Here is a 27,317-nt window from a genome sequence, read left to right as displayed (position 1 = left end):
GGTGCATGCTCCTAGTATTCCGGCGGCAGCCTCGGAAATCTCGATTTCCAAGGTTACCCCTCAACCTGAAAAAGTCATTGCACCTCCAATGGCTCTTTCATGATTGGCCTGTGATAACCTGTCCTCGACACAGTCCAGAGCTTCTCCAACTGACTCCTCCAGGGAGAAAGCAGAAACTGAGGCTGTATTGAAAACCCTTCGTAGGGTTAACCTGGCGCAGTTGGCTCCTGTACCACTCATGGTTGTCCCAGTGACCATGTCTGAGTTTCCATCGGGAGCGTTGGATGCTCTAATTGACTCCGGAGCTGAGGTCAACCTCCTGTCATCGAGAGTAGTACAGGATTACCAGCTGCAGATGGTACCCAACACCATTGGACTGAAGGGTTTAGGGCAAACAGGACCTAAGACCCTAGGTACTGTACTGTTGACCCCTATACTGCATGGAATGACATTCGCCCCGGGTGTGTTCCATGTAGTGCCTTCAGGAACTATGGCTGAGCACGTAGTGCTTGGTTACCAGTTCTTGAGAGCAAATGGGGTGATAGTTGACGGAGCCCGAAATCGGCTGAGCGTTGGCAGTACTCCCCAAGAGCCTCTTTAGGAGTATTATGTCCCGATACGTGGAGCCTGTTGTCAGCAAGTGCTTTATGCACTTGATGTCCACGCAACCGATTCAATGAAGATTGCCAGTATTGAGCCAGTACTTGTTCCAGTTAGTGTTAACTTTCCTAAGGGACTTGACACGTCTTTTAGGTGCCCTGCTTGTCCGACCAACTGTTGGCCGGAAATGTATTATGATGGCGACATCATAACCCCCGGTCTGTCAAGGAAAGTTACAGCAATTCCTGGCATCCTCGAACTGAAAGATGGAAAAGCCTCAGTTTTAATCAAGGGTTCATCTGAAGAAACTGCCAAGATCAAGAAGGGCGATCTCTTGGGGAAAGTGTTCACCATGGTAATGGTGGATGCTCCTCTATCCTGCCTGATAGCGCAGGAGTGTGACCTGACTCCTGAACCGAGCGTATTGGAAGAGATGGACAATCTGTCTATCTCCGACGAACTGGACTCTTCTCAGAAGGACCAGTTTTGTCAAATGCTTCGACGTCATCTTCCAGTCATCAGTACTGGTGATGATGATGTGGGAGAGTGCTCAAGCACACCAATACGCATCCACCTGTATGACGAGACGCCCATTTATCAGAGAGTTCGACGGTTTGCCAAACCCGTCGCTGACGCCATCGAGGAACAGTGCAAGGAGTTGCATGAACTGGGTATTATTGAACCCAGCATCTCTCCTTGGTCTTCACCCATTGTTCCAGTCCGAAAAAAGGACAATAGTATACGGTTGTGTGTGGACTACTGTAGACTGAATAAGGTGACTGTCTCTGATAAGTTCCCGATGCCTAACATGGCCGACTCTGTATTTGGACTTCAAGGAGTCAAATACTTTACAACCCTTGACCTGGTTCGTGGATACTACCAGTTACCGTTGGCAGAGAACAGTAAGGAATACACGGCTTTCTCTACTGCCTTTGGACACTGGCAGTTCAGACGCTTATCGTTTGGACTGAAAAATGCACCTGCAGTGTTCCAGAGAGAAATGCAGAGTATTCTCCAAGAGTTCCCGAAAGCCAAGGTGGTTGTCTACATTGACGACATATTGATGCTTGGGTCTTCTTTCGAGGAACACCTGAAACTGGTAGAACGAGTTTTGGCTACTCTCCAGAAGCACGGACTCAAGATAAAACTCGGGAAGTGTTCTTGGGTTCAAGCCGAGGTCCAGTATCTTGGTCATCTGGTTGGACGTTCTGGTATGCGTAAGCTACCAGAATACATCCAGAAAGTGGAAGACTTCCCTAAACCGACCACTGTGCGTGAGCTACGGGGATTCCTGGGACTGGTCAACTTCCAAAGGAAGTTTATCCCCATGTGCTCACAGATAGCCAAACCATTATCTGCGAAGACTGGAGGACAAAAATCTCAAGGAACTAGGAAACTGAAGTGGACTGCAGAAATGGACAGTGCCTTTGTGCGCTTGAAGGAACTGATCAAAGAGGACATTATGTTGTCATACCCTGACTACTCCGCTGATGCTAAACCCTTGGAGTTGTTTGTTGACGCTTCGGGTGAAGGTGCTGGTGCTTGTCTGTGCCAGGAGTCCTTGGAGCATCCAGGGGAGCGTCGGGTGATAGCGTACGACTCCATGACTTTCCTTGACTGCGAGACCCGTTACTCTACCATTGAGCGTGAGTTGGCTGCTCTGCGATGGGGAGTGAAAACCTTCAGGGCCTTCCTTTATGGTCAGTTCTTCGTGATCCATTCTGATCACCGTCCCCTGATGTACCTTCATGACATGAAGATGGTGGACAGTCGTCTAGCACGGACACTGGAGGACCTGTCCGAATTTAACTTTATTGTTAATTACTGTCCAGGAGATCAGAATGCCGCTGCTGACTGGTTATCCCGCTGGCCCGCATTGACTGACTGTCTGTTAGCTACTGAACCTAGCACTCCGAAGTTGCCTACTGGACTGGCCTTGTATAAGGAGGTTCGTGGTGGTCCAGATTCTCTCATCGAATCCTTGGAGCTAGTCGTGAACTGCTGGACAGAAGGGTCAGGTGTCGCACCCGACTCTCCGCTGAAGGGAGCCAAGCTCCGGGATGCCTTAGTTCAGCATTTTCTGAAAGACGCCGGTCGACTAGGCTTCAAACTGGACAAGACCAGCAGGAACAGGATCAAGGCAATGAGATTTCCAGGTACAGTCCCAGCTCTGGAGTTGCTATTGGCAGCATCAAAGTTATTGAACCTGGAAATCTGGGTCCATTGGGGTCCCACTTGTCCCGTAGTCTATCGTGATCCATCCGTGACTGAGCCTCAGTGTGTGCATCTTCAGTGTCTGTCTGGAGTGCATTTTAATCCTCTGATTGAGCTCCGCAATTACGTCCCTCCAACTGACGTGATTCTGGGCCATAAGGCAGAGGTAAAATCTCGTGTTCCTGACGCTGAGGGCTTGATCACTGATGATCAGGAAGCGCCGGAGGATTGTCCTGTAATCCAGTACGTAACAGAAAAGGCACCTCGTCAGTCCAGTTGTACCCATGTGTCTCAACACTCGGCAGTAGGTATAGTAATGATGCAGGAGACCTTATTTTGTGCTCTTGTTGATACAGGAGCACAGGTTTGTCTAGTAAGTGAGTCTGTACTGAGCCAACTTGGCGTAGAGTAGCAGGTACTGTCAGGAGAACAGCTAGAGGGGTTGACTGGTTTCTGCACCAGCATTCTAGGCTACGTCCAGTTAGAGGTGAAGTGTCCTTCTGGGTGGGGGCTACCGCTGTTTAACTATGCGGTGGTAGCTGCCAAAGACATTAACTTTTGTTATGTTCTTGGTAGGAATATACTGGACGCAGCCTACCTGACACTGGATTCACCCCGAGAACAGTTGGTGTATGAGCACACTACTGTTCTTCAGTTGTCTCCCAAGGTACTCTCAGTCTTCTCCCTGCATACCGAGACCACTGTTATGAAGGTAACTGATCCTGAATCTGATCAGGGAGTGTTCTCTGGAAATGCTCTTCTGTCCTTCAGTCAGGTGTCCAAGATCCAAGGAGATCATCGACAGATTCAATCTGTCATTAAGATGATCTACTCTGGGGTTCCTGCATCTCGAGTTCCACGCTCCTGTCTACCCTATAGAAGATGTTGGTCAAACCTGGAAGTTCACCAGGGTTTGCTAGTGAAGCGGAACCCAGATGGCTCAGTAGTCCCAGTAGTCACCTTCAATGTCCTGATTGACCTAGTTGCCGAGACACACCTCCAGAATGCTCACTGGGGGATCGGAAAAATGATTGCAATGCTCCGTCGACTCGTCTGGCACAGATCTTTAATTAATGTAATCAGAGATATGTGCCGGACGTGTTGGGAATGTCAGACTTGTAAGGTCTCAAGGGAGGTGGTTGCCCCTCCGACCTTGAAAATAGTGACCTCTTCTCCCTTTGAATTGGTTGCTATGGATCTTGTGAGTCTCCCAACAACCAGTACTGGTTTTATTGGGTGTCTGATGGTAGTCGACCATTATTCCAAGTGGGTAACGGCAGTACCCATAAGGAATAAGAAGAGCAGTACGATATGCCAGGCGCTTGAAGACCGAGTTTTTCCTGTTATTCCTCGTGTTCCAGTCCGGATATTGACTGATAACGGCCCTGAGTTTATTTCCCAGGAATTTACTGAGTTGTTGGAGCGGTATAATGTAGTACATGTGAAAACAACTCCGTATAAACCCTCTAGTAACGGTGCAGTGGAGCGAGTGAATCGTACCATTGGTGAGTTACTGAGGGTGATTTCTGGGGAATCTCGGAAATGGGACCAGTTCTTATCCCGAGCAGTTCTCAGCTACAACCATTCCCACCACACTGAGATTGGCTATACACCAGCTGAGAACATACTGAAGGGTGCTCACGATGTTGATAGTATCCCGTTGCTATCAGCAGAAACGAGAGACCCATGGGCTGAAGGACATCCTCGGTACAAACCGTTTAAAAAGGGTTCTCTGGTGCTTAAGAAGGTGCACCTGTTGGGACACCTTCTGACGAACAAGCTCATCCCTAGGTTTGAGGGGGTATTCCGTGTTACTAAGGTACACGAGAATAAGGTCACCTATGAGCTGCAGAGACTGCCTGATGGTGAACTGGTAAAAGCTCACCATATCCAGTTAAAGGCCTGGTTTGAACCTCCAGTTTATCTTAGGAGGCACTTTCTCTGGTATCCGAAGGGTCCTGATCCTGTTACAGAGACTGAGTAGTCCAGAACTCATGGATGACAGTCCTGTTTCTTCTGAAGTCTCTGAGAGTTCTAGTTCTAGTAGTGATGGCGACTCCTATGGGGTAGCTGCAGTAGTGGTGTCCTACCTTCTGTCTCGAGATTGTAACAAGTCCCGACGACAGAGGAAAAGTCACCATCCTACTAGGGCTACTACTCAGCCTAAGCCCATTCTTAAGCCAGCTAGGACTTACGAGAGAAAGAAAGCACTGGATGCTTGGTTATATCCTCCGGAAAATTGTGATGAGACTCCTGTGTTAAAGCCTGAATCGTTTCGAGATCATTTGGTCCTCCAACTATGGGAGAACAGCCCCACTGGAATGTGTAAAACCCCTATTTTGTCTCCCGAGTCAGTGGTTCACTGTCCTGTTCCTGAATTGCCAACGCCCCAGTTCTTAGCTTCTTCTTTCCAAGAGGAAGGTATCGTTCATCCTCTGGGGAGTTGGGAATTCTGGGAAGTTTCCAGTATTCCATTATTGGAACTACCTTCTGGTGTTTCCAAGAGTTCCAGTCCAGATTGGTCAAGACCTGCTACTTTAGAAAGCCCTGTTTCTGAATCGGCAGTGTCTAATTATCCTGATAATGACTTTCTCGGTTTATTGCCACCCGATTGTGACGACCGACTGTCGCCTGAAGATCCCACCTTTAGTGGATTTAGTCCCCCATGGACTAGGTCAAAGGGTCCTGTTCTTGACCTACCTTTAGTTCAGTCTCGAGTCCTGGAGTGGAGACCTCGTCTCACTGACCAGACGAATATTATAGAGAGGGAACCATCCTCCATTCCTAAGTCACCTCAGAATTTAAACCCTTTCCTACATTCTGATGGTGGATTAAAACACCGGTCAGAGCTCGAGGCTGAAGTGGCACAGTCAGGTATATCAAACCTGAACGTTACAGCACTGTTTGGGTCGCCCGAAATACAAAGTTGCCCAGAGTCATCGCCTGATTTTTCGGGATTTTTATTGTCCTCTTCTGAATCTACGGATTCTGTCTCTGGTTTACCTCAATGTATGTCGATCACCCGCAGATACCAACTGTTATGTGAGGTTATCGACCGATTAAAGACACCCAGCCTGTATCTGGAGAGTTGCCGGCTTAGCCTGTCTCCTGTGCTGCGAGAAATTAATATGGCTCGCCAGCAGATTGCTGAATCCCTAGACAGAATTTTGAGACTCAGAAGAGGAACTATAAATCTCCCACTGAATTAATCTTGGTACAGTTTTTAAAGAAAGTTTTGATAGTAATTACCCTTTTTTGTTCTTATTAGTTATATTTTAATTCCCACATTGGGTATCTGAAAGGCTGGGAAAGGGACACGTGGTGTGAGGAAATCTTTATTTAGTCACGGTTTCTGTAACTGTTGTATTTATTGTTGTACTGTAAATTGACTTTGACCGTGAGTTATAATAAATTCAGTAAATTGCTTTTATCAGGTAACACCTGTAGTCCAAAATCAATGAGTTTTGTATGTTTTTTAAATTGATTTTGGACTGCAATGGATGCAATTTTTTTTCCCTTGTTAGATCCTGAATGTATACCTGTAATACTGATGTTTTCTGTATGATATGGAAATTGTTATATTGTATATTATTGAAGCATTGTTGGGAAGAATAGACAATAATCTAACTTTTTATTTGTAAGTACTGGATCTCCATTGTGTTTAAAAGGTTGTCTATTCCTATTGCTTTTTGTTAAGTCATGAGTCTGTGGAAAAAAATGTATTGTACCTAGTGTAAATTTATGTAATTTGATATGTAACTTAAGGAAGGGATGATGAATTAAATCTCTAGTTGATCATCCTACCTTTTTACTGAATTTTTTTTGCAAGGTAAATTTTCTTTTTCCACTTGAATGTACAGAGTTTGTGTGGGGTGTTGCTGTCAGTTACGAGGCATTTTTTTGATGGGCTTGAGGGCTAATGGGGGGGAATGCAATATATAAGGGTTTGTGACTGAGAAAACTTTAGTGGTTTGTGTGTGTATGAAATATATTTGATTTTATTTTTTTCTTTTGTATCCCTCAAGCCCCCCTTTTTCCAAAAATGTCTTAATGTGTTATTGTTCCTTTCCAGGTATTGAAAGCAGCCCCTACACTCAGTAGGGAGTGTAAGGGAGAGCAAATGTAGAATATTTCCTGTTATCAGTCTGTACTAGTCGGTGATGCTGTTCTATATCCATACCTTATAACTAGAAGTAAGCTACTGTGTTGCTATATGAGAGTGTGTCATGAACATTAAATAGTTAACAGCAGCTATGGAAATGGCATATCTGGTCAGAGGCCCAAGAAGTGAATTCCGATGTTAGGAAGAGGGTGACTTTTGAGTTTAGTATGAATTCAGACTTATTCAAAACCCCTTCCAAGATTGAGAGATTTCAAATGTGCTGTTGACAAACTTTTCGAGACATGGTAATGGTGGGCCCGCACAGACCTGTACGACATAGTATGCGGCTGTCTTTTTCAGAAATTAGGACTGTTTAAGTGACTTTGCATCCCAATGGTGGACGGGAGATTGATGAGAACAGTATTGATTTAGGGAAAATTGTGGTACTGTATTTTTCACCGTATATTTTCTTTATAGATGGCATACTGGTACTTGCCCAAATAGATACACGGTTAGGTGTGCCTTGGTTTAGACTTGGCCTGTATAGGAACACTTATGAGTGTCCCACCTGGGGGAAGAAAATTTCCTGTTTATCAGTTACCCTGTTGCTGAAGTTTGACGTTAAGGAATGCTAATTTTGTCTTTAATTTTCTATTTGGATTGATGGGTCCATGCTAACATAACCCTAACAGTTTTGTATAAATAAATTTTATTTTCTTGTTTTATGAACACTGCATATTATTCCTGTTCCTACACCAATGTGCCCCCCTTCCCCAGCCACTGTTTTTTAAGATCTCTTAAGTACCGTAACTTATCATAATTCTTTCCTCCCACACTGTGTCCCGTAATTAATTAAACAATATTTCCTTTCACCTAATGTTCTTATACTTGTACTTATGATCAGCAAGCAAAAGGGAGGAGAAGCAAACGGGTAAGTCAGGTTCTAGCTGGGTCCCCTTGCCCAGTATAAATCAAGGGGTGGTGCCCAGTACTCCGGTCTGTTGAACTGTTACTCAGGTTTTTGGGTATTCCAACTGTTGTATATTTTTTGTGTAGTGAACGTCGGGTTGTGGTCGGCATTCGGACACTAGGCAGTTCGGGTGCTACCTCTGGCCACAGTCCGCAAACCACTACAGGGGAACCGCCCCGCTATGAGAGGCGACGCCCTCTCCCCCCACCCAAGGTCGGGAAACAGAACTAGGGCCTGCGCTACCACTCGGCCGACTCTCCTTAGGAGCCGGACGAGGGGGAGCTTCGGAGGAGGTTTGGGCGACGAAAGAAGAGTCCCGAGAACCTTCCTCCTTCAAGGCAACCCCCGAAGGAGAACGGTCTCTCTTGGACTTCTTCTTACGCCAGCGGCCAAACCTCTCCCACTGGGAGGCAGACCACTCCCTACACTCACTACACGTTTTCCTGGTCACACCGTCGGCCCCGACACTGCGGGCAAAGGGTGTGAGGATCTGTATCCAGGCCGACATAAAGGTCCAACAAGGGCGGCCGGCAATACCAGGGCACATACGCATAGCAAAGATAAAGGTAGTCAACTTCAAATACACACACAAGCTGTAGAGAAAAAGCAGAAAAAAGATAAAAGGCTGTCAACGAGGACGATGGACAGACACGTCTGTTCATCGCCGAGCCAAAAGTGACAAAAGTGAAGTGAAGCAAATCACCGGTGTGTGTGTGGGGGGAGGGGGGGTAGCAAGCTACCCTTCCCCTACCCCCCCCCCCCCCCCCCGCTAACTAGCGAGGGGGTAATTAACCCTTGTTAAAACTATTGGCTCGTCATTTCAGCTGCGCTAAAAGGTAAACCCAATGTAAATAGCGTGGTTTGTATTTCGGTTACGGAACAAATAGATTTTTCGCTTCGCTCAAAATCCGTTTTTTGATTAAGCCTACTGTACTTTGTTAGAAATTACAGTGGCCAAACTTAGTGATCGCCAAACTATTTATGCATGTGTTTGCTGTACAGTGTTAATTTTTTCTTGCTTCTTTATATGAATCCAGTAAATCAACCTGGTTAGAGCACCAAACAGTTCAAATTATGAAGAGTTTACTGTAAAACTTGTCTTAAAGAATTCATGGGCTAGAATATGATCATCAGGAATTCTCAAGATTGTCATCAATGAATAGCAAATATATTCTATTAGTACACATTTCTTCAATGAATAACAATTTCATGGTTCTATATGGCATAATAATCAACAATCAATGTTAAACAATCGGAAACAAAACAGGGTATAAGCATGTAACCATGAAAAAGCTTACCTGCATTTTTGGAAAAAAGACATGCCCCGAGGATTATGTTTGAAAACTGTTAATACAACTTTGAGCATCTGATTAGAAAAGGCCATTAATTCCAGAACTTGTAAGATAAATCGACCAAGACCTTTACCACGATATTCAGGCTCCAGTTGTAATTCATAACTGCAAAATAAATCAACAGAATCGGGTAGTTAAATCGGTAGAACTTCAGAAAATCAAACTTGCAGCAAATGTTTTTATGTTGAAGAAGCTGACAGCAAGTCTTTTTATAGTTTTTATATAAAAGATCTGTTTTACTGTTCTTAAAATATTTTAATTATTCATTACTTTCCATATAGTTTATTTCCTTTTGCACTGGGCTATTTTTCCCTGTTAAAAGCCCTTGGGCTTATAGCATCCTGCTTCTCCAACTAAGGATGTAGCTTAGCTAGTAATAATAATATCAATGAAAAAAATTTACCCAATACCTAAACAAAAAAAAATATAAACCCTAACCTTCAATTTACAAAATATTACACCTTAAAACAATGTTTACAGTGATACTTATATAGAAACCTACCAATACAAAACTTCATCGCCGTAATCCATGTCAAACCGGAAATGAGAAAACCCAATAGGTTTATCAAGGTTGACATCATACGCAACAAGATACCAAGCCTCCTCTTCCGTCATCTCCTCCCTTTTTTCATTGGCTCTCCATCCCCTTTGACTTTTTTCATATCTGGATAAAGAAAAACAGCAATCAATTATCTACCAAAATAAATTCTTCCAATTTGATGGTTTTCACAAAGGGAAATGCAAACCTGATAAATCTGAAGCATTCAAAATATTAGTGTTTTGTAGTAACATAGTGTCACAGTAATCTGAAAAAAAAATCATAAAACCCACTTCATTCTAGTTATTTTGGTGAGAGGCAAAATTACTACACCAAACCAGGTACAGTATATAACCAGTGTATGAGTGTACTCCCAACCTTCCTACAAAGCTCTAGACAAACAAGCTTTAGGTTTGGGGGGTTTAACAGTATTGGAAGTACAGTGAACCCTCGTTTATCGCGGTAGATAGGTTCCAGACGCGGGCGCGATAGGTGAAAATCCGCGAAGTAGTGACATCATATTTACCTATTTATTTAACATGTATATTCGGACTTTTAAAACCTTCCCTTGTACGTAGTACTGTTAACAAACCACCCTTTAATGTACAGAACACTTAATGCATGTACTACACCACCCTAAACTAAAACAGGCACAAATATTAAAGGCGATTTTATATCATGCGTTTCCTAAACACCTAAAAAGCACGATAAAAAATGGCAACCAATGTTTTGTTTACGTTCATCTCTGATCATAATGAAGAAACAAACTCATTTAGTGTACAGTACACATATATGTATAGGTTAGTTTTTGCATCGATTATATTGATTATACAGTACTGTACTGTATGTTGATTTGTTTATTACCAATGTTTTAGTTTACGTATTTTTCTTAGGACTTCCAAATGAAATGTTTTTCTTTATGACGCCGCCTGAAACGACGGCGTGTACGCTCAGTAAACAACCACGCTCAGAACAAACAAGGCATTTAACGCGCATGATGATAGTGATAAATAATGATACAGTACATACAGTATTTACAGTAAAAGCATTTACAAAATATGTTACCTTACAAATATAAATTATACAGTATTGTACGTAGCAAAGCAGGAAAACAATTTACGAAGAATATTATTGGATGCAGTACTGTACTACGTACGTATACATACAAAAGATTCATGGAAAAGAAGCACATCCATTACAGTACACACCATTCTAATATGGTATGACTGCATCTGATTTGCGTTTCATGTTCGATTTAATTTTACTACGTACTGAATTATCGTATGATCACATTCTCTTTTCGTGTTTTATTTCTTTCTGTGCTGAATTATATATCATATGTAATGCAATGAACAATCAGTAAGAGCAGATATTACTAATTACAGTATTAATGGAATTACAGGTAACAAAATATCGTATTTGGGGGTCTTCAGATTTCGCGGTATTTTCGAATTTTCCGGAAAATCCGCGATATGTATATATATATGGGTTATGGAAAAACCCCGCGAAGTGGTGAATCCGCGATTGTCGAACCGCGAAGTAGCGAGGGTTCACTGTACTTGACAACTTACGTATCTAATTTGAGAACTCCATTGTTCGAAAAGGTATGACAAGGCAAAAATTAACAAATTTGTAAGTAATTTGTATTTTTCCTAGTACTGTATATAAACCTGGAGCTATTTATAGGGGGTATACTTTTGGCGTAGCTGAAAGACAAGCTATGATAATTTTAGTGAGGGATAACTACCACATCCGCTAGTTAGCGGGTGGGGGTGGGGTAGACTGGCTACCCCGCTCACTCACACCTCTCGGCTGAGTAACCACTTTGCTTTATGGCAGGACTTCTCGGAAGACAGGGTGGCAGGCCAATTTGTATAAATAGCTCCAGGTTTGTATACTAGGAAAAATACAAATTACTTACAAATTTGTTATTTGTTCCGGTGTAGATACAAACCCTCCGCTATTTATAGGGTGACTTACTTTTAGGAGGGAGGAAGTCCTCACCAACTGGCCTTGGTTATGACCCGGGGTCCTCTCTATTTCAATCTGTGATCGATAGTAGAAGGGACCCTACCCTCGCTAAAAGCAAGTGCCGCTATGAGGTAATGCACTGATAGCGGCCTGCAGAAGCTTGTGTGTGAGTGGAACCAACAGTGTGGCTTGTCTTTAACATTGGAACTCAAGTACAAAACCTATTGTTCTTAAGACTTACCCAATACCCTCCCTTAAAAAGGTATTGGGGACGTAACAAAGTATTCTTCTATACTTAGGAGGCACAAGGGAAATGAGTCTTACCTGCAGCGAGGTGAAGCCAGCTATGCTGAGGCTTGCGGAGCTGTTTTCCCCAGAGGAGAGAAAGTGAAAGGAGCCAGTCATTCTTACAAATTCACCCCCAGACTAATCCGGGTAACCTCAGCCCTCAACCCTCTGCTACTTGTCCATCAAGGAGCATGAGGTGTTTAGACCATTTGTTGTGCGACCACCACAGGTCTGATGGAAAAGGTCTCTATATTCTTGTGGGTTACGTCTTTGCAAGTAATACGCCGGGAAGGTCGATTGACGCTTCCACTTGCCCACTTAAAGTATCTGCGCCTCAGAGTAGTTTCTTGAACGCCACTGACGTTACGAGCTCTGGGTCTTAGGATGGAGGAGGGTCTAGAGATTGAGAGCAACCTCAATTGCCTTCCGATCCCAGAGGGGAAGGAAATCCTTGGGATCCTCCTCTTGACCTTCCCCATGCTGTGAACAGTGCCGACACACAGGGATGAGCTGGTATCGTTCTTTTAAGGTAACACCACTCCTCACTGGGTAAAATCCCAGTTGATGGGTTTTCGGTTACCGAACGAAGACACTTTATCCGAAATGGGCTGCACCTAGGGTACAGCACACTCGGATTTGAGTCTTGGCAATCCACTCAGGGACGCCGCTGAGGATTACTTCTCCCCGTCTCCTAGAGTAGGAGACATCAGAAGATGGATCATACAACACAATAACTCTCTTGGTCAAAGCCCAAGTGAGTAGAAGGGCCGTCTTCCATGTAAGGAAGCGATCTGCTGCCTGGCATAAAGGTTCGCAGAGAGGGGCCTTCAGGGACTGAAGGACCCGAACCGTGTTCCCAGGAGGAGGTTGAGATCCGACAGGGGAAAAGTTATCTCAGCATGAACTGTGATGGTCTCGCAACACAGTTCACGCTGAACCTTCGGGATCTTGTGACCATAGTCATACTTATATGACAGAGAGTTTGCGAACTTTCGATGTGTTGATCGTTCGCGCTCACACAACGCGACCAAGTTGGCGCGCACGACCGATCTGGAGCATATGACCAGATTGGCGCGCATGACCAACTTGGCACGCACGATCGGATTGGCGCATGGCCGATGTGGTGCGCACGACCAGATTGGCACGCACAGCCGATGTGGCACCCACGACCAACCTTATGTGCGCAACCAACACATCGTGCGCGAAAAACTAGGTGCGTGCAATAAGTTGAAGTGCACGAACAACTCTTATAAAAGAGTTTTTCGAACTCTCGTTGCGCGAAGTGTTTGCGCGCGCACAAGAGTATTACTCTTAGGACAGAGAGTCTTCGGACAAGTACATCTGCGTACAAGCGAGAAATGGAAGTTTCTGTCACGAGACTCCAAAGGATCAGCGTGACTAAGGGCACGAGAGACAAAAGGCCTAACATAGCCTGTGATGCAAGACCTCGAAGGGTCAGCACAACGAGAAACCGAAGTTTCCCTGTCACAAAACACCGAAGTGTCAGAGTACTAAAGTTATGATAGCCCAAGGGTTCAGCGTAACTAAAGTTACGAGAGCCCGAGGGTTCAGCGTAACTAATGTTACGAGACCCCTGAGGGTTAGCGTAACGAGAAACCGAAGTTTCCCTGTCACAAAACACCGAAGTGTCAGCGTAACGAAAAATCTAAGTTTCCCTGTCACAAAACACCGAAGTGTCAGCGTGACTAAAATTACGAGAGCCCATGGGTTCAGCGTAACTAAAGTTAAGAGAGTCCAAGGGTTCAGCGTAACTAATATTATGAGACCCCGATGGGTCAGCGCAATGAGAAACAGAAGTTTCTCTGTCACAAAACACCGAAGTGTCAAAGTGACTAAAGTTACGAAAGCCCAAGGGTTCAGCGTACCTAATATTACGAGACCCCGAAGGGTCGGCGCAATGAGAAATCGAAGTTTCCCTGCCACGAAACACCGAAGTGTCAGAGTGACTAAAGTTAGGAGAGCCTAAGGGTTCAGCATAGCTTAAGTTACGAGAGCCCAATGGGTTCAGCGTAACTAATGTTATGAGACCCCGAAGGGTCAGCCTAACGAGGAACCGAGGTTCCTCAGTCACGAAACCCCGAAAGGTCAGCGTGATTGATGGTACAAGTTCCCGGAGGCTCAACATTACTATCATTACGAGAACCCGAAGGTTCAGCGTAACTGAATCCCAAAGGTTTCGAGTCGCGTAAGCCCGAAGAATCAGCGCGACGGAGTCCCGAAGGATTCATATTATCACGAGAACCCTCAGGATCAACATGACAAGAGCCCGAAGGCTCACAATCACGCCAGCCCAAAGGGTGATCGTAACAAAACTCCGAAGGGTCAAGGAGAACTAGCAAGTTCAAAGATCTAAGATAACACCTCCGCACGGGAGGTCTGTTCTCCCGAAGGAGAACGTCGCTTAAGATAAGGCTCTCGCTCCGCCCCTGAAGGAGAAGCATAAGCATAACGAGGGACCACCGATGCCCAGAAACGGTCTTCTCTTGAAAACGAGAGACTCTTCCCCCGAAGGAATAACCTGCTTCAGAGAAAGATCTGCCACCGCCCCTGGTGGATCAGCAAACTCATACAAGTTATCTCTCGCGAACGAGAGGAAAGTTCTCCCGTAGGAGATCGCCTAAGACAAGCTTTCTCCCAGCTCTATGGGAATAAAGCGTAGGCGTAAAATATCTCTCGCGAACAAGGGAGAAGTCCTCCCGAAGGAGGACATCGCCTAAGACAAGCTTTCTCCCAGCTTTATGGGAAAAAAGCGTAGGCTTAATAATATCTCTGGCGAATGAGGGAGAAGTCCTCCCGAAGGAGGACATCGCCTAGGACAAGCATTCTCCCAGCTCTATGGGAAAAAAGTGTATGCATAAAAATCTCTCTCTCGCAAACGAGAGAGAAGTCCTCCCGAAGGAGGATATCGCCTAAGGCAAGCTTTCTCCCAGCTCTATGGGAAAAAAGCGTAGGCATAATAATATCTCTCTCGCGAGAGAGATAGAAGTTCCCCTCAAAGGAGGAACATCAAATTGAAGGTTGTCAAAAATTGCTACCTCGTAACGTGGGCAGCTCACGAGCTACCACATGGAGTGCAGGATAACAAACAGGGAGGCCGTAGCCATCGGCCTTGTGTTCTACATCGCTGCTATCTGTAGAAAAGAAAAGATAAGTTGTGATCAATAACAATTCATGCTCCGCTGCACAACATGAACTATTCGGGGAATAAGACACCTTCCTTGTAAGATAATTCCTCGAAAGGGAGCTGAACTGTTATACACTTTAAATCAGTAATGAAACAAACACACGTCAGTGTTGAGAACCTGCCGTCCATCAGCGCAAGGTAGGTGAGGAGTATCAACACAATGACAACTACCTTACGGCGGAGGCCGTCGGATACGTTGTCAACGCTAAATAAAGTTACAAGTATCTAACAACATTAACGTATACTTCCATTTATACATATATACATGCATATATATATGTATAAGATAGATGAAAACACACACAAGAGAAAGAAAAAATGACTGAAAAACAATCAAGGCAAATCTTTGCGGGACAGAAAGGCAGCATGTCCATCCTCTACCGAGCCATAAAGTAAAGTGGTTACTCAGCCGGCCGAGAGGTGTGAGTGAGAGGGGTAGCCAGTCTACCCCCCCCCCCACATGTTAACTAGCGGATGGGGTAGTTATCCCTCACTAAAATTATCATGGCTCGTCTTTCAGCTACGCCGAAAGTATACCCACTATAAATAGCGGATGGTTTGTATCCGCGCCGAAAAAAAATATTATTTATTGCTAGCTATCTAGATTCAGACATTTGTATATACATACCTATGCATTCATATTCTCTCTCTCAAATAAATAATAAACCTTTTCTATTTATGAAATGGTGTAATCTCTAAAATAGATGAAAAAAGGGTACAGTACATAGCTACAGTTATTCAATGTCTCAAGAAAGGTAGTTGAGGAACAGTAGCTTAAAAGATGGCTGTTATGGACCACATGCATGATTCAGTCACTTCAAATCAACATGTGAGAAAAGAACTTGAAACAATGGACCAACACAATTCTTATCAGACATAAGATATTCACACATACACAGACAACATATTCGTATGATAACTGATAATAATAGCTATAAATAAAATGTAAGAAAACTATAATATGCTATAACATATTGGTGCTGATGTAATATTTATTATAAAGATGCTTTGAATAAGTTAAGCAATTTTGGTATTTGTATGTGCACTTATTCTAAATACAGTAGTTGCAGCTTGAGATCAGCTGATTGCAACTAAAACTAAAAGGAAAAATCAGTAATTATGGATTGTTAAAATGTCCCGAGAGAGAGAGAGAGAGAGAGAGAGAGAGAGAGAGAGAGAGAGAGAGAGAGAGAGAGAGAGAGAGAGAGAGAGAGAGAGAGAGAACTAATAATACTAGCTATAAACAAACCGTATGAAAACTATATGCTAAAGTATAACATATTGGCGCATACGTAATATTCATTATGATGATTCAAATATGTATCTAAATTATAAAAACATTCCTCTTTGTCATTTATATGTGCACATATTATCAATAAAGTAGCGGCAGCTTGAGATCAGCTGATCACAACTAAAAGTAAAAGAAAAATATCAGTAATTATTGATTGTTAAAATGCCCCCAAAATATGAGAGAGAGAGAGAGAGAGAGAGAGAGAGAGAGAGAGAGAGAGAGAGAGAGAGAGAGAGAGAGAGAGAGAGAGAGAGAACTAATAATAATAGCTATAACGAACCGTAGGAAAACTACTGTATTTCCAGTCATAAGACGCACCTTTTTTCCAGAAAAATGCCTTGAAAAATCCGCCTGCATCTTAACACTAAGATATAGTTGTATAGGGGAGTTTGACAACCCTCAAACACCCAACTAATGACATACAAGCACTCACACTCACCAGACATAAAATGATATTTTAATTATAAAATAAATTTTTGAATATACTTACCCGGTAAATATATAATAGCTGCAACTCTGCGGCTCGACAGACAACATACTCAAAAAACTCGCGAGCGATCGCTATGCAGGTTGCGGGTGTGCCCACCAGCGCCAACTGTCGGCCAGATACCACTCTTGTATGTAAACAAAACCTTCAATTCTTCTCGTCCCGCTGCGTCTCTATTGGGGAGGAAGGGAGGGTCATTTAATTTATATATTCCCCGGGTAAGTATATTCAAAAATTTATTTTATAATTAAAATATCATTTTTAAATATTAAACTTAGCCGGTGAATATATAATAGCTGATTCACACCCAAGGAGGTGGGTAGAGACCAGAGTTAATATGTTTACAGCGTATAAGCTAAGAGTTTTTTCATTTTGACAGTTATCAATATAACAAAACCAAAATAAATAGGTACCTGGTAAGGAAGTTGACTTAGACGATTACTCTGCCTTTTAAGTCTGTCTTCCTCACGGAGCCTAGCGATCCTCTTAGGATGCTGACAGACTCCCAGGAGCTGAAGTATCAAGGGCTGCAACCCATACAACAGGACCTAATCAAACCCCTAATCTGGGCGCTCTCAAGAAATGACTTTGACCACCCGCCAAATCAACCAGGATGCGAAAGGCTTCTTAGCCTTCCGAACAACCCATAAAAACAATATTAAAAACATTTCAAGAGACAGATTAAAAGGATATGGAATTAGGGAAGTGTAGTGGTTGAGCCCTCACCCACTACTGCACTCGCTGCTACGAATGGACCCAGTGTGTAGCAGTCCTCGTAAAGAGTCTGGACATCTTTCAAGTAAAATGACGCGAACACTGACTTGCTTCTCCAAAAGGTCGCGTCCATGATACTTTGCAGAGATCTATTTTGCTTAAAGGCCACGGAAGTTGCTATAGCTCTAATCTTGTGCGTCTTAACCTTAAGCAAAGATGGTCTTCCTCACTCAAGTGTGAATGAGCTTCTCGTATTAACAATCTGATAAAATATGACAAAGCATTCTTTGACATAGGTAAGGATGGTTTCTTAACAGAACACCATAACGCTTCAGATAACTCTTAAAGGCTTAGTACGAGCTAAATAGAACTTAAGAGCTCTAACGGGGCATAATACTCTCTCTAACTCGTTGCCTACGATCTTTGATAAGCTAGGAATATCAAAAGATTTAGGCCAAGGACGAGAAGGCAGTTCATTCTTGGCTAGGAAACCAAGTTGAAGAGAACAAGAGGCTTTTTCTGTCGAAAAACCGATGTTCTTGCTGAAGGCATGAAGCTCACTGACTCTTTTAGCTGAGGCCAAGCACACCAGGAAAACAGTCTTAAGAGTGAGATCCTTCAGGGAGGCTGAATGTAAAGGCTCGAACCTGTCTGACATGAGGAATCTTAGGACCACGTCTAAATTCCACCCAGGTGTAGCCAAACGACGTTCCTTAGAGGTCTCAAAAGACTTAAGGAGATCTTGTAGATCTTTATTGTTGGAAAGATCTAAGCCTCTATGCCGGAAGACCGAAGCCAACATGCTCCTGTAGCCCTTGATCGTGGGAGCTGAAAGGGAGCGAACTCTTCTCAGGTATAAGAGAAAATCAGCGATTTGGGCTACAGAGGTACTGGACGAGGATACAGATACTGACTTGCACCAGTCTCGGAAGATTTCCCACTTCAATTGGTAAACTCTAATGGTAGAAGCTCTCCTCGCTCTTGCAATCGCACTGGCTGCCTCCTTCGAAAAGCCTCTAGCTCTCGAGAGTCTTTCGATAGTCTGAAGGCAGTCAGACGAAGAGCGTGGAGGCTTTGGTGTACCTTCTTTACGTGTGGCTGACGTAATAAGTCTACTCTTAGAGGAAGACTTCTTGGAAAGTCTACCAGCCATCGAAGTACCTCGGTGAACCATTCTCTCGCGGGCCAGAGGGGAGCAACTAACGTCAACCTTGTCCCTTCGTGAGAGGCGAATTTCTGCAGTACCTTGTTGACAATCTTGAATGGTGGGAATGCGTATAGGTCTAGGTGAGACCAATCTAGGAGAAAAGCATCTATATGTATTGCTGCTGGGTCTGGGACTGGAGAGCAATAGATTGGAAGCCTCTTAGTCATTGAGGTTGCAAAGAGGTCTATGGTGGGTTGACCCCAAGTCGCCCAAAGCCTCTTGCACACATCCTTGTGGAGGGTCCATTCGGTTGGAATTACCTGACCTTTCCGACTGAGACAATCTGCTAGAACGTTCAAGTCGCCCTGGATGAACCTCGTTACTAGGGAGATGCCTCGATCTCTTGACCAGATGAGCAGGTCCCTTGCGATCTCGTACAGTGTCAGGGAGTGGGTACCTCCTTGTTTGGAAATGTACGCCAAGGCTGTGGTGTTGTCCGAGTTGACCTCCACCACTTTGTCGCGAAGGAGACTCTCGAAGCTTATCAAGGCCAGGTGAACTGCCAAAAGCTCCTTGCCGTTGATATGCATGCTCCTCTGACTTGAGGTCCACAGACCTGAGCATTCCCGACCGTCCAGCGTCGCGCCCCAGTCCAAGTCCGATGCGTCTGAGAAGAGAACGTGGTTGGGTTTCTGAACTGCTAGGGGAAGTCCCTCTCGTAGACTGATATTGTCTTTCCACCAATTCAGGCAAGTCTTTACTGTTTCGGAAATCGGGATCGAGACCGCCTCTAGCGTCTTGTCCTTTTTCCAGTGAAAAGCTAGATGGAATTGTAGAGGTCGGAGGTGTAGCCTTCCTAGCGAGACAAACTGCTCCAGGGATGATAGAGTTCCTACTAGACTCATCCAATTCCTGACTGAGCAACGTTCTCTCTTCAACATCTTTTGGATTACGAGCAGGGCTTGATCTATTCTGGGGGCCGACGGAAAAGCCCGAAAAACTGGACTGCGAATCTCCATCCCTAAATACAGAATAGTTTGGGATGGGATCAGCTGGGACTTTTCCAAGTTGACCAGAAGTCCCAATTCCTTGGTCAGATCAAAAGTCCAATTGAGATCCTTCAGACAGCGATGACTGGACGAGGCTCTGAGAAGCCAGTCGTCCAAATAAAGGGAGGCTCGGATACCTGATAAATGGAGGAATTTTGCCACATTCCTCATAAGCCTCGTAAACACGAGAGGAGCAGGACTTAGGCCAAAGCACAGGGCCCGAAACTGGTACACCACATTGTCGAACACAAATCTCAGAAAAGGTTGGGAATCTGAGTGAATGGGGATGTGGAAGTAAGCGTCTCTTAGGTCGAGAGAGACCATCCAGTCTCCCTTTCTGACCGCTGCTAGGACTGACTTCGTGGTCTCCATGGTGAACTTTGTCTTTGTGACAAAGACATTCAGAGCACTGACGTCTAGCACCGGTCTCCAACCTCCTGTCTTCTTCGGTACTAGGAAGAGACGGTTGTAAAACCCCGGTGATTGAAGGTCCGAGACTTTGACCACCGCTCCCTTCTCTAGCAAAAGAGACACTTCTAGTTTCAGGGCTTGTCTCTTTGCTTCCTCTCGGTACCTGGGAGAGAGATCGATGGGGGACGTCGCTAGAGGAGGTTTACGTACAAATGGGATTTTGTTCCCCTCTCTGAGCAACCTCACAGACTGTTGATCTGCGCCTCTCTTCTCCCAGGCTTGCCAGAAGTTCTTGAGTCTGGCACCTACTGCTGTCTGAAGCTGCGGGCAGTCAGACTCTGCCTCGCGAGGACTTGGTTCCTTTCCTCTTTCCTCTCTTCCCTTCGGCACGAGTACTTCCCCTGCTGGGGGCTCTGCCACGAAAGGGCGGAATAAACCTGGACGCTGGAGTGTCTATCCTAGGTCTAGCAGACAAGGCAGACGAAGGGGTCCCTTTGCGAGCCGAGGACGCAACCAAGTCATGGGTGTCCTTCTGCACAAGAGACAACGATATTTCCTTAACTAAAAGTTCAGGAAACAAGAACTTAGACAAAGGGGCAAAGAGTAGCTCAGATCGTTGACAGGGCGTCACTCCTGCTGACAGAAAAGAGCACAGAAACTCTCGTTTCTTTAGGACTCCTGACGTAAACGAGGCGGAGAGCTCGTTGGATCCATCGCGGATGGCCTTATCCATGCAGGACATAATGAGTAAGGAGACATCTCTATCGGCTGATGAGATTTTCCTACTCAAGGCTCCCAAACACCAGTCAAGGAAGTTAAAAACTTCAAAAGCCCTAAAGATGCCCTTAAGTAGATGGTCCAGGTCTGAGGATGACCAACTAATCTTCGAGCGTCTCATGGCTAGGCGGCGGGGAGAGTCTACAAGACTTGAGAAGTCGCCCTGGGCAGAGGCAGGAACTCCCAAGCCGAGAACTTCTCCCGTGGCATACCAGACGCTCGATCTAGACGAGAGTTTAGTTGGGGGGAAGGCAAAGGCCGTCTTCCCTAAACTCCTCTTGGTTTCCAACCAATCGCCTAACAGCCGTAAAGCTCTCTTGGATGAGCGAGAGAGAACAAGTTTTGTAAAGGCTGGCATGGCAGCAGGTACGCCTAAAACAAACTCAGACGGCGGCGAACGAGGAGCCACAGAGACAAAGTGTTCAGGGAACAACTCTTTAAAAATGAGCATGACTTTTTTAAAGTCCATAGATGGCGGAACTGCTCTAGGCTCATCAATATCTGAAGGATGATCCTCAGGCTGAGGGTCAGCAACGTCCTCATCCGAAAGTTCCTCATCTGATAACTGATGAGAAACAAGCAAAGGGGTAGGCAATGCTTGACACGCAGCGTCCGCCCGCACTGGTGCATAAGTGGCGGAGCAGGACGCAGCGTCCTGAAACTGCTGAACAGTCTGGGAACTGTCTACAACAACAACAGGTGCGTGAGGACGCACAGCGTCCACCCGAGACTGCTTAGACCGCCTGGGTTGTGCAGTCAAAACAACTCTAGGTTGCGGAGGTTGACGCACCGCGTCAAAACAAGTCAACTCTGATGGTTGGCGAACGTCCTAAACGTCACCAGGCGCATCAGTGAGTTGCTTAACGTCCACATGCGGCTGAAAATCCACACGAGACCGCATCGGGTGTGGTACAACCCCAACTGGTTGACGTGAGCTGGCTACACCAACGTCAACAGGACGCACAACAGAACGCTTGGGTGGCTGACGGCCAGGATCTCCATGAGATAAACGGCTAGGTTCAACGGAAACCTTCTCTGCGTTGTAATCTTCCATAAGGGACGCAAGCTTAGACTGCATGTCCTGCAGTATAACCCATTTAGGGTCTACGGTAACGGGTGCGGTAACAGACGGGGTTAGCGTCTGAGACGGCACAACTTTGCCTTGCTTAGGCGGCGAGCAGTCATCCGATGACAGCAACGGGTCCGAACTGTCCCAATGACTACATCCGGGACGTTGGACCTGTCCTGAAGAGACCGACTTGCGTTTCAAAGGCCTAGAAACCTTGCTCCATGGTTTCTTGCGTGAAACGCCTTCGGAAGACGAGGTAAAAATGGGCTCTCTCGTCTTATGGTAGGGGCGATCTTGACGAGATACGCCTGATACCATAGAGGGAACGTCTGTTCGCTGATCAAGGCCTCTCGAACCCATAAGTCGTACGACATTGCTTCTCCCCTGGGCTTGGGAGCTTGCAAGAGGTCCCGGACTAGGTGAACGACAGGCACGAACAGACGAACCCTCGGTCGCAACACTGTTCACAACACTTTGCGCACTAATCACTTTCCCACTTTCCGCCGTGGCACTGTGGCACTTAAGTTCCTTCACGTCAGCCATGAGTTGATTACGGTCACTTGCTAACGCTTCAACTCTCTCCCCCAAGGCATGAATAGCGCGTAACATGTCTTGCATAGACGGTTCCTGAGTGCTAGAAGGGGGGTTAGGAACAACCACTACAGGGGAAGGATTAGGTTCAGGGGCATGTGGAGAGGAAAAATCTACGGACCTAGATGAACTTCTCCTTACCCTATCTCTCTCTAGTCTGCGTGTATACTTATCATATTCGATAAAATCGAATTCCGAAAGGCCCACGCATTCCTCACACCGATCTCCCAATTGACAGGTTTTACCCCGACAATTGGAACAAACAGTATGAGGGTCGAGAGAAGCCTTTGGAAGACGCCTATTACAGTCCCTAGCATTACACTTTCGAAATCTAGGTACTTGAGAAGGGTCAGCCATTTTGAATTAGTCAAAGAAAATTCCAAAAACAATCCAAGTCATTAACAAATAATCTGATTCAATAAAGAGTTCAAGAGTTTATGTTGAGGAAAAACACCTGTACTGCGAAAGCTCAAACCAAAATAAAGTACTTCACCAAATACGATGGGAAAACTCCAGGTTCTACAGCGAGTATAAGTACGTCTTGTCGTCAACGTCGACAGAGAAGAATAGAAGGTTTTGTTTACATACAAGAGTGGTATCTGGCCGACAGTTGGCGCTGGTGGGCACACCCGCAACCTGGATAGCGATCGCTCGCGAGTTTTTTGAGTATGTTGTCTGTCGAGCCGCAGAGTTGCAGCTATTATATATTCACCGGCTAAGTTTAATATTTAAAAATATAAACCTACAATAATCATTCATATGTAACAAATAAATTTGTTTTTATATCGCACTTCGTTTAATGAAGTACTGTGGCAAGCTATTTGTTTGTTTTGGTAATCAGCTGATGACTCGCCAACCCCCTTCTACAAGCAACCATGCCAACCTGTGGTCTCCTAGCAGATGATGCTGTGCCATATGCAGTATTTATCTACTGTATTTTCTGATATTTTGTTAATATCTTGTGATAAAGCAATATTTTGATCACAATTTTATTGCCCGAGTTCCAAAATGATACAAACAGACAGTTTTTGAAACGACCGTGGTAAAAACATCTCACTGTTAGTTGAGTGCAGTGTTACCAAGTTAGAAAAAAAGTAACTAAACCTACAGACCCATAAATTAGCAAAAGTATTCCACCTAGAGGAATTTCCAGACTTCTTTGATCAATAATTAATTTTGAGTGAAAATGTGTAGGCTTTATGAGGTAAATATTACTGGAATTTTACTTCTTTACCAAAAGTTGATTAAGAACATTTGGCAACACTGTGTTCATGTAAACAACACTTGAAACACCAAACCTAAAAACATGTAGTTGTGATGGCAAATACGACTGGTTTTGAGGTTTCTTATATGAAAATTTAATCAAATTAGGACCAAAATATGAAAATTTACCGTACCATACAAAAATCACACTGACAAGGAATTGCTCCTAGGATAGTTTATAAAATCCTCAATTTCTTTTTTTTTTCAAAAACTGCTTGTAGCGTCTCATGACAGGAAATACGGTATTTGCTGAAGTACTGTATAACATATTGGTGTATACATAATATTTATTATGATGTTTCGAAAAAGTAAAGAAATTATCAAAACAATCCTCTTTGTCATTTACATGTGCACATATCCTCAATACAGTAACAGCACCTTAAGATCACCTGATCACAACTAATAGTAAAATAAGTCAATAATTGTCGATTGTTAAAATGCCACTGATATTTTAAAAATTACAGAAATGATATTTTAATTATAAAATAAATTTTTGAATATACTTACCCGGTGAATATATAATAGCTGCAACTCTGTTGCTCGACAGACACATACATAAAAAACTCGCCAGCGATCGCTATGCAGGTTGCGGGTGTGCCCACCAGCGCCAACTGTCGGCCAGATACCACTCTCGATGTAAACAAAACCTTCAATTTCTTCTCATCCCACTGCATCTCTATTGGGGAGGAAGGGAGGGTCGTTTAATTTATATATTCACCGGGTAAGTATATTCAAAAATTTATTTTATAATTAAAATATCATTTTTAAATATTTAACTTAGCCGGTGAATATATAATAGCTGATTCACACCCAAGGAGGTGGGTAGAGACCAGAGTTAAATATGTTTACATCGTATAAGCTAAGAGTTTTTTCATTTTGACAGTTATCAATATAACAAAACCAAAATAAATAGGTACCTGGTAAGGAAGTTGACTTAGACGATTACTCTGCCTTGTAAGTACGTCTTCCTTACGGAGCCCAGCGATCCTCTTAGGATGCTGACAGACTCCCAGGAGCTGAAGTATCAAGGGCTGCAACCCATACAACAGGACCTCATCAAACCCTAATATGGGCGCTCTCAAGAAATGACTTTGACCACCCGCCAAATCAACCAGGATGCGAAAGGCTTCTTAGCCTTCCGGACAAACCATAAAAACAACATTAAACAAGTGAGCAAGTCCTGAACGCGGACATGGTCCTCGTAGAGGACATACCTCCGCCAAGGTGACCTAGAGCGCCATATGTCCTAGAATCATGAATTGATGTGACTTCGACTTTCAAGTAACGTTTGACCTTTAATTTAGCTTAACCTTCACATGACCTTGGCTTCAAGTGACCTTGATCTTCAAATGTACTTGACCTTCACGTGACCTTGACCTTCAGGTGACCTTGACCTTCACGTGACCTTGACCTTCACGTGACCTTGACCTTCAAGTGACCTGCTTGACTTTTGACCTTCAAGTGATCTTTGTTCATTTGCCACTGATACTTAATATGACATTGATATAATGCACCAATATGACCTTGACCTTTGACCTTTATAAATTTGAACATCACCCATGGGTTGCGCCTGGACTAGGACTTCCCTGTTGGCTTATGCAAAAGTCAGTGCTTTATTTCTGTCTCTTGATATGGCCACTTATGTCATAGTGACACCAGTGACCCCTGTGACCTTGACCTTGGGGTGACCTTGACCAAAATTTAATCAGTTCTTCCATACACATTGGGGAACTACTTGGCCAAGTTTGAAGTGATTCCGTGTAGAAATGTGGCCTCTACGTTGTCCACAGACAGACAGACAAACAGAGAAACAAACAAACAAACAAACAAACAAACCGAACCGAAAACATAACCTCCGCCGCTTGGCGGAGGTAAAAACATTTCAAGAGACAGATTAAAAGGATATGGAATTAGGGAATTGTAGTGGTTGAGCCCTCACCCACTACTGCACTCGCTGCTACGAATGGTCCCAGTGTGTAGCAGTTCTCGTAAAGAGTCTGGACATCTTTCAAGTAAAATGACGCGAACACTGACTTGCTTCTCCAATAGGTTGCGTCCATGATACTTTGCAGAGATCTATTTTGCTTAAAGGCCACGGAAGTTGCTACAGCTCTAACCTCGTGCGTCTTAACGTTAAGCAAAGATCGGTCTTCCTCACTCAAGTGTGAATGAGCTTCTCGTATTAATAATCTGATAAAATATGACAAAGCATTCTTTGACATAGGTAAGGATGGTTTCTTAACCGAACACCATAACGCTTCAGATTGGTCTCGTAAAGGTTTAGTACGAGTTAAGTAGAACTTAAGAGCTCTAACAGGGCATAATACTCTTTCTAGTTCATTGCCTACGATCTCCGATAAGCTAGGAATATCGAAAGATTTAGGCCAAGGACGAGAAGGTAACTCATTTTTGGCTAGGAAACCAAGCTGCAGAGAACAAGTAGCTTTTTCTGACGAAAACCCGATGTTCTTGCTGAAGGCATGAAGCTCACTGACTCTTTTAGCCGAGGCTAAGCATACCAGGAAAAGAGTCTTAAGAGTGAGATCTTTCAGGGAGGCTGAATGTAAAGGCTCAAACCTGTCTGACATGAGGAATCTTAGGACCACGTCTAAATTCCACCCAGGTGTAGCCAAACGACGTTCCTTAGAGGTCTCAAAAGACTTAAGGAGGTCTTGCAGATCTTTATTGTTGGAAAGATCTAAGCCTCTATGCCGGAAGACCGAGGCCAACATGCTTCTGTAGCCCTTGATCGTAGGAGCTGAAAGGGATCGTACTTTTCTCAGGTATAAGAGAAAATCAGCTATTTGGGCTACAGAGGTACTGGACGAGGATACGGAAACTGACTTGCACCAGTCTCGGAAGACTTCCCACTTCGATTGGTAAACTCTAATGGTAGACGCTCTCCTCGCTCTAGCAATCGCACTGGCTGCCTCCTTCGAAAAGCCTCTAGCTCTCGAGAGTCTTTCGATAGTCTGAAGGCAGTCAGACGAAGAGCGTGGAGGCTTTGGTGTACCTTCTTTACGTGTGGCTGACGTAGAAGGTCTACTCTTAGAGGAAGACTTCTGGGAACGTCTACCAGCCATCGAAGTACCTCGGTGAACCATTCTCTCGCGGGCCAGAGGGGAGCAACTAACGTCAACCTTGTCCCTTCGTGAGAGGCGAATTTCTGCAGTACCTTGTTGACAATCTTGAATGGTGGGAATGCGTAAAGATCTAGATGTGACCAAACTAGGAGGAAGGCATCTATATGTATTGCTGCTGGGTCTGGGACTGGAGAG

General features: G+C 44.4%; 1 protein-coding gene across 1 annotated transcript in view; it reads right to left on the bottom strand.

Annotated features, from left to right (window-relative positions):
• Naa40 (N-alpha-acetyltransferase 40) overlaps positions 1-27,317 on the bottom strand; it is a 123,093-nt gene that overhangs the window by 20,858 nt on the left and 74,918 nt on the right. Inside the window, exons 4-5 of the mRNA XM_068345967.1 lie at positions 9,741-9,902; positions 9,185-9,343 (exon numbers count right to left, since the gene is read on the bottom strand). Of these exons, the coding sequence (XP_068202068.1) occupies positions 9,185-9,343; positions 9,741-9,902 (321 nt within the window). The remainder of the gene's footprint in view (positions 1-9,184; positions 9,344-9,740; positions 9,903-27,317) is intronic.

This window comes from Palaemon carinicauda, chromosome 22, assembly GCF_036898095.1.
Source record: "Palaemon carinicauda isolate YSFRI2023 chromosome 22, ASM3689809v2, whole genome shotgun sequence".
Classification (NCBI taxonomy): Eukaryota; Metazoa; Arthropoda; class Malacostraca; order Decapoda; family Palaemonidae; genus Palaemon; species Palaemon carinicauda.
This window is presented reverse-complemented; position numbering and strand designations above follow the sequence as displayed.